Source organism: Pristis pectinata, chromosome 4 (genome assembly GCF_009764475.1).
Source record: "Pristis pectinata isolate sPriPec2 chromosome 4, sPriPec2.1.pri, whole genome shotgun sequence".
NCBI classification, from domain to species: domain Eukaryota; kingdom Metazoa; phylum Chordata; class Chondrichthyes; order Rhinopristiformes; family Pristidae; genus Pristis; species Pristis pectinata.
The window spans coordinates 5,900,187-5,909,182 of NC_067408.1; the positions used below are offsets into that span (position 1 = coordinate 5,900,187).

General features: G+C 41.8%; 1 protein-coding gene across 1 annotated transcript; it reads left to right on the top strand.

The window, feature by feature from the left end:
- The first annotated feature begins 351 nt into the window (after positions 1-351).
- Positions 352-7,019, top strand: LOC127569150 (protocadherin-10-like). Its single transcript, XM_052013533.1, is given in 3 exon segments — positions 352-1,112; positions 1,114-2,737; positions 6,900-7,019. Coding segments are annotated over 2 exon segments (2,376 nt in total). The 3' UTR covers positions 2,729-2,737; positions 6,900-7,019.
- Positions 7,020-8,996: the final 1,977 nt, after the last annotated feature.

Sequence of the window (8,996 nt, forward strand, 5' to 3'; positions counted from 1 at the left end):
TCACTGACTATGTTTTATAGTTGTACACCATTAAATATTTGAGGAGAACAGTCTAGCTTTAAGAAATGTCGATGCCGTTACTGAAAGGAACTGGTTGTGGCGCTGTGTACCAATAGTTATCTCAAACGTAACGATGGATCTATTGCCCCTCCCACATCACAACAAAAAGATCAGAATTGAGGTGAAACGGGAGAAATACGCCGTTAGATCGTGGAGTTAACTTGAGAAAGATAGAAGTCATACCTTTATGCATTCAGAATGTAAAGATATTGCTGCAACAATTTTGCGGTAGGCCATTTCTCCGGTTTATCGAACAGTAGCTGCTTTCGGAAAATAATTCACTGCAGAACAATGGCGAATTCAGGGAGCAACAACATCGCTGCTGTCAGAACCTTTGCTTTCATCATTCTGGTATGTACAACGGATCTGATTTCTGGGCAACTTCGCTATTCTATTCACGAGGAATTGGAAGAAGGGGCTTTTGTTGGGAATATCGCTCAAGATTTGGGATTACATATACAGCAACTGTCTGCTCGTAAATTTCGGCTAACATCTGATGACGGAGGACAGTATATGAAGATTAGCTTGGGAAATGGGATATTGTCTATTCGTGAAAAAATTGACAGGGAGCTTCACTGTGGACAAGCAACTGCATGTATTATTCCATTTAAAATAATACTAGAAAATCCTTTGGCGGTGTATCGCGGGGAAGTCGAGATTCTTGATATAAATGATAATTCCCCCACTTTCGGGGACGGCACGATTGCCTTGCACGTATCGGAAGCAATGGCACCAGGGGTAGGCTTCCCTCTAGAGAGTGCGGAAGATCGGGACGTTGGAATAAATGCTGTCGCTGCTTATAGTATCAGTTCCAGCGAATATTTTAGTTTAAAGACGCAGAGAACAGAGGACGGGATGATGGTGGCCGAGTTGCTATTGGAGAAATCTTTGGACAGAGAGCTACAGTCCTCATTTCAACTGCAGCTGATGGCAACTGATGGTGGGATCCCTCAGAGATCTGGCACAGCTCAGGTTCTCATTACTGTAGTGGATAGCAATGATAACCCCCCAGTATTCGATCATAAAATTTACAGGGGCAGCTTAAGAGAAGACGTCCCCCTTGGTGATGAAAGTAAAAGCTGATGATCTGGACGAAGGTCTGAATGCTGAGCTAACATATTCTTTCAGCAAACTAACTTCACCAAGTGTGCGTGAATTATTCAGTTTGGATCCACGCACTGGGGAGATTCGGACTGAAAGAGAACTAGATTTTGAAGAAGCAAACAGTTATTCACTCAATATTCAAGCTGTGGACCACGGATCACCGGCAACCACCGGGCACACCAAAGTGATGGTCAAGGTAGTTGATGTAAACGACAACGCACCCGAGATAAAAGTAACATCAACCATTAACAATGTTCCGGAAAATGCTTCGCCAGGAACTTTAGTAACATTGGTGAATGTAATCGATCTCGATTCTGGAGAAAACGGACAGATTTACTGCGAGGTTCCAAAGAACATCCCATTTAGGCTTCAATCTTCGTCGAAGAATCATTATGAGTTGATAACCAGTGATCCTTTGGACCGTGAATCTGTCCCTGAGTATAAAATACCTTTTGCAGCCTGGGACTTGGGGTCGCCTTCACTATCGACGAATAAAACTATCCAGGTTATAATTTCTGATATAAATGATAACGCACCACAGTTTGCCGAACCATCCTACGACATATATGTGATGGAAAACAACGCTCCGGGTGCTTCTATTTTCGCAGTAACTGCTTCCGATCCTGACCTGGATCAAAATTCCTATGTTTCATACTCCTTCTCGGAAAATCTTCTCCAAGACCTCCCAGTGTCCAAGTACCTCAGCATGAACTCGATGAACGGCAGCATTTACGCGCTGCGTTCTTTTGACTACGAGAAACTCAAAAACTTCCAAATCCATGTTCAAGCCCGTGACGCTGGAGTGCCCCCGCTGAGCAGCAGCGTTACAGTGAATGTGATCATCCTGGATCAAAATGACAACCCTCCGGTAATTGTTTCACCTACAGCACAGAGTAGGTCAGGAGTACTGGAGATCCTGCCGCAGTCAACCGCCCAAGGGCAATTGGTCACCAAGATAATGGCTACTGATGCAGATTCTGGTCAGAACGCGAGACTCTTCTATCAGCTGCAAAGATCAACTGATCCCAGTTTGTTCAAGGTTGGACAACGCTCTGGTGAAATCAGAACAGCTCGCAACATTTTGGAGTCGGAAACCACCACACAAACTCTCGTCATACTGGTTAAGGACAACGGGCAGCCGAGCCTCTCCAGCACAGTGACAATTCAGTTTGCAATATTGGAGAACATCACGGACAGCATCACGGAGAGAAGCAATTTAGTGACCAACCCGGAATACTTCTCTGATCTAAATCTATATTTAATTGTTACTTTTGGTTGCACTTCCGTTCTGTTTCTTGTGACCATTATTCTGCTGATTGTAATAAAGTGCAAACAAGAGAGAAATATTACACAACAATATAATTCTCCTAGTTATTGTTACAAACGTGGAGAATCTCACGATGCCTTCAATTTGAGACCTGCAATGGAGGAAACTTTGCGGTACCCTGGGAATGACCGGATAATCCGCGGGCCAGAAGCGCACCATTACTCGGTCTGTCTATCTCCGGAATCAGCGAAAAGTGATTTTCTCTTCTTGAAGCCGTGTGGCCCTCCCACGTCTTAGGCCCCAATGGTAAATCAATGATCTGTAACATCGAGGAATGACCAAATTATTGACCGTAATATCTGGGAGTGTGAATCAATGCTGCGAAATATGGAAAGAAATATTGGCTTTGGTTATGCTTTTTGTTTTGGAAAAAAAGAATGTGGCTCGGTAGTAGTTATGGTCAAAAGTAAAATACCCAGTAAACGGTATCCAGGCGTCTGAAACTTGTGTCTGTTCTGTCTGAAAGGAAACAGTCGCTGAACTTGCAATATTGGGTCAGCTGCACAATAGTTAAAACATAGAGTATAGAAGAGTATAGCACGATGTCTGTACTGCCGCTGACTAACTAAACCGATATGTCTGCACGTGATCCATATCCCTCCATTCCCTGCATGTTCAATTGTCTTTCTGAATGCTTGTTAAACTCCACTATCCTGTTCGCTTACACTACTTCCCCTGGCAACGCATTTCGGGAACTACTACTCTGTGTAAAAACTTGTCCCTCACATCTCCTTTAAACTCCCCCGCCCCACCACGTTAAAGATATGTCTTCTAGTATTTCACGTCTATCCTGGGAAAAAGACTGACTAATCACCATATCTATTCGTTTAATAATTTTATTAACCTCTATCTGGTCTCAGCTCAGTCTCCGATGCTCCAGAGAAAACAATCCACGTTTGTCCACCTTCTCCTTCTTGCTAATACCTACTAATCTAGGAACCCACCCGGTGAACCTATTATATACCCTTTCCAAAGCCTCCACATCCGTCCTCTAATGGGGCGACCAGAACTGCACACAATGCTTCGAATGCGGCCCAACCAAATTTTATACAGCTGCAATATGACTTCATGATTCTTACACTCAGTACCCTGATGAAAAAAAGCATGCCATACGCTTTCTTCACCCTTCCCCCACATCTACTTGAGTTGGCAGTTTCAGGGAGTTCTGGAGTTGGACACCAAGACACAGCAATGCCTTTAAGCGTCCTGCCATTCACTGTATAATTTCCCTTTCCATATGAACTCTCAAAGTGCAACACCTTATACTTGCCCAGATTAAACTCTATCGTCCATTTGTCCACCCAAAGCTACAGCTAATATATAGCCTGCAGTATTATTTGTCAAACTAATTCTCGACAATTCCACCAATCTTTGTGTTATCTGCACACTTACTAATCAGTCCATATACATTTACATCCCAGCCATTGTATATAACACAAACAAGAGAGCTGCCAGCACCGTTCCCTGTGGAATGCCACTGCTCACAGACCTCCAGTCAGAAAAACACCCGTCCACCCTGGGCTCTGTCTTCTATGGCCAAGCTAATTTTGAATCCAACATACCAAATGACAGTGTATCCCAGGTATCTTACTTATGGATCGGCCTTACATGACGACCTCGTCAAAGGTCTTACTAAAATCCATGTCAACAAAATCCATTGCTCAGCCCTCATCATTTCTCTACAAAATAAAACAAATCAAGTTTGTGCGTAATGGCCTGCCACGCACAAAGCCATGCTGACTATCCCTTACAATCCCATGCTTTTCCAAATGTACTTAAATGCTATCTCTAAAAATCCTCTGCAAATTATTTCCCTACCACTAGTACAAAGGTCAATGGCCTATAATTTCCTGGAGTATCCTTATTACCTTTCTGAAACAATGGAACGACTTTGGCTACTCTCCAATCCGCTAGGACATCACGTGCTGAAAAGGACACACATATCTTTTTCAAGGCCCCAACTATCTCCACTCTTGCCTCTGTTAATTACCTGGGATACATACCATCTGGGCCTGGGTATATCCACCTTAATGGTTTTCAATATACGCAGCTCCATCTCTTTTTTGATCTCATCATGCCCGAGATTTTAACATACGGCACACTGATCTCATTATCCTCCATATCCTTCTCCTTGGTGATTACTGATGCGAAGTACTAATTGAGCACCTCGGCCACATTTTCTGGCTCCAATCATAAATTCCGTCTTTTATCCTTGAGTGGTCCTATTCTCTCCCTTGCTACCCTCTTGTTTTTAATGCATGTATATAACGCTGTTGGATTTCCTTTAATGCTACTCACCAAGCATATTCCATGGCTCCTTTTGGCCCTCCTAATTCCCAGTTTGAAATATTTCCTGTTTTCCTTATATTCCTTAGGGGAATATGTTTCCCTTAAGTATATTTTAAGTTTCCTGAATTTTGCATATGCTTCCTTTTTGACTAAATTCACATCATCGCTAGTCACTCAATCTTCCCGAACGTTGCCATTTTTGCATTTCCTCCTGACTGGAACATGCTGATCCTGAATTCTGATCAGCAGACCTTTAAACGAATGCCACCTGGAAGACGTGGAGTTGCCCATTATGCGCTGCTCCCAATCTGCTCTCCCAAGCTCCTGCCTAATTACGTTGTAATTGCCCTTCCTCAAAATTAGCATGTCCCCCCGAGATCCAGACTATCCTTGTTCATAATTATATTAAACCTTAAGGAGTTGCGAGCATTATTCTCAAAATGCTCTTCCACTGAAACCCCAATCACCTGGCCGGGCTCGAGTATGGCCTCTCCTCGAGCTGAACCATTTACTTGGTTCCTGGCGCACGTGCACATTAAAAAGCCCGTAGTTTGAATTTACCAAAGTGTCATCAATTAAATTCTGATAACGTAGTAAACATTCTTTATGTGGCATTTAGACTTCGTGGTCATCCCCTTCAATCTCGGCATGGAGTTTGCTTCCATTATGCGCTCGTAAATATTTAGCAAAAACTTTATGTAGCAGTATAACGTTCCAGTTTTAAATGAAACGTGGTGTAATGGTGGGTCTATACAGTTCATCATGATGATAAATTTTAGAAGTGGTTGGTGCAGTCATTCGTGGTTTTGTTTCCGAAAAATATCAGGGCCAAAAATAGGGGCATTCGGTGTCGTACGTCCATGTCTTTAATGATGCTCCAGGTGAGCCTGGCGCATCCCTTCTGGGTTTGCCTACAAATTACTTCATACAAAAATATTTCGATTGTCATTAAATCTAAACGAATTGTAAATAGTTGTTCAAGGACCACGCTGACCATCGTGCTTGTAGACTGACAATAAAATATTAAACACAAGAAATAAAGTAATATTTACAATCATGAGGTTTATTCCTGGAAATAAAAGGTATTGTGACTTCCAATCTGCATACCACGCGAGATCTTGTGCGATTTGATCGAACTCTACTCAAATCATGCTGTCTGCAACAAAAATGGAGGCACTGAAGTTCAGGATTCTTGAAATTCACGGACAGGGTGACAAACGTGCTGAGTGGTGGTCCCAACCATTTTTGTATGCTTCTGGTACAATTTGATTATTTGGTTATTCAATTTACTGAAGTTGTTAACGCAGTTACATTAATTGCTACAGTGCCTTAATTTTGGGTGTTAATGGGACGATTCACCAGTGAAGTTGTTAGAACTTGTTGGCTGTGGGCTTATTTAGGTTACAATTATTTTTAATATGGAAGTGAGAGAAATAGGAATTGGAAGAGAAATCATTTAATTGCACAGAAGTATGTTATTCACAACTTTGAAAGAAAAAAGTGTGCAGACAACGTATATTTTAAAACTTAGGATCGATGATTCGAAGTAACCAATGTCGCAGGATGGTTATAGGCTTGAATTGATGCTCAATTCCTTTAAATTTATTATATGGGAGGACTGATTTTTGTCAAATAACCAAACTACATCTGCAGAGATGTAAAACCTGTTTGATTCATTCGGTGGGTTAGTGGACTCCCAAAAATCAAACGTCCTCCTTAGATTTAGGCCACAATTACTCAATAACAAACCTTTCCAAACAACCTTTATTTTCTGCTGAAAGAGGGATAATTGCTAATTTTTCCTTGGAATTCATTGATATCAATTTTGTATCATTACAGGTGCCATTACAATTGCACCTGGATTGTGTTCTACCTCTTTAAAACAGTTTTGGTCACGATAATACTCATGTAATAAAGGAGCTACACATGCAGAGTTGAAGTCAAAAGTTTTGCGAAATCACTTTGGGCGTACAACCTTAGTCTAGATCAACTGCTTCCCCAAAACCTGATTGACTCTAAGTGATATGTGCCACTGCCCTTGATACCAGGTCACCCAAGGTGTCAACTTAATTCTTAGAAAATTGCTTAATGTCTGTTTTTGTTGCTTGTATTGTTCTAGACAAAGCAGGAGACGACGTCTCTTCTCGGGGGCTCATCGAAGAGGAACCCACCCTCCCATTAGCCGTCCAGAGCCTGAGCACCGAGTCGACAACAGCAGAGCCTGAGCACCGAGTCTAAAGCACGAATAACCGCTTAATCACTGACATCTATAGATAGTTCAGCGACGCTGCTCAGACCACACGAGGCCTATCGGAAGATGGGTAAACGAGCGCCGATACTCTTGCTTACCCCGTCGTGAGAAAAGCTTGTGCCAGCTGTTTATAAGACTTATTTATGTTGCGAATGTGGACGAAGTGTTCAGATTAGACACACGGAGGATGTCAGTTCCAAAACTGCGGTTGGACTCTACTGCGAAGTGCGATGGTGCTATGTTGCTCTATGTTCTATGTTATGTTCTTTATTCGTGAAGTTAGAAACCGAGTATTTACTAATAGACGGCTTGGAGCGGAACAGCTCAGAGAACCAATGCTTGTTTTAGACCTTAACTTGGAAAACAGAAGAACGGCTGGGGGTAAACTGGTGTAAAAATGAAAAATCTTCGGCAACTGCTGCCTAACGCTGATCAGCTGCAGCGAGGGCCTTGCACCATACGATGTATCGGGGGTATAGTTCAGCATGATTTTTCATCTGAAATAGATTTTGTTTCATTCCATCAAATGCCTGGAGGAAGTAACTTGACCAATCCATAATACGTTGAAAGCAACTGACCTCAAGTGTTGAACGCGAAATTAACCCTGGAGATTTCATAACAGCGAGGAAAATCTTGCAGCAAACTATCTCACAAAGTCCCCTTGAGTATTAACGGCGCCTTGGCCATTGCAGCGTCGACATGTCCTTTCGTCAACCTAGTGGCTTGTCTAGTTAATTTCCTCTTAGTAGTGCAGTGGTTAGTGCTGTTTTCTCACAGTTACCTGATCCCAGGTTCGGTTATGACTTCAGTGCTCTCTGTACAGAGATTGTACGATGTCTGCTTGAAACTGTCCTCTATGAGATCATATTCCCTTTCATATCCCAAAGAAAGCTCTGGTATGTTTAGTGGCCACCGTAAATCGAACATATGTGCAGAGTAACGGGAAAAAAGCAAACATCTTTTAATGGATACATGTGGGAAAGAATAATATGAACGGCTACAGGAAAATAAAAACATGGAATGCGACAAATGGAATTGCTTCCTGGGAGACGTCATAGAACCGATGGGTTAAGTGGCTCCCCATATCGGTGCACGTATAATAAAAGATTGAGTTTGAAATGGCCAAGAGAACTATTGACTGCAGTTGCAATTCAAAATGGCAGAAATGTTGCCTTTGCCTGAGATACCTAAGTTACGGATAAGGAACAGTGAAAAGGTTCAAAGATTAATAGGTTATATTATTCTCAGACTATACGCAACACTTATCCCCAAATTGCCATAGAACGCACAGGCATATTGCTTTCTACTTCGTTAATGTTTCTTGTCGAGTATAACTTTTCCCATAGTACAACTCTCCTAGATGCTTGTAAAGGTCACTATCGTAATTAAAGGAATTTAACATTCCCTTGATGTAAGTATAAAATCGGTATCTTCCTTTGTATTTCCAGCAACATTTGGGGATGAGGCCCAATACGATAGGAGCTCGTATAATGAAAATAGAGTTCGATTTTCATCAAATGTTACCAAATTCCTTTTTACTGGCTTCACCTCTTTTCTCTATGTTCGTAATCCTCAAGTTGTCTATTGGAAAACATAGCTTTATTGACTTCATTTTAATACGCATTTATAGCTATCCCTTGCCACCAGAACAGAATGTGACCAAAGATTCTCGAAGTTACACATACTTTCTCACCGGCTATAGTGCGATACTTTGGCAAATCACTTCAAAAATATGTGAACTTTTATGGAAATTGATGCTGTCAGAAATCCAAATCAATATTAATTTCAGTAGTCGATGTACAAAAAATTTTTATAAATAATACGCGGTTGTCAACCAGTGAAAGGATGGGCTGTGCAGCGTGTGTATCACTTTCATTCGTCATGACCCCAATGCGATTTAGCAGTACTGAGATTGCTGCTGTTCCAATACATTGGGCTCACTGATACCCTTCAATTGATGAGTTA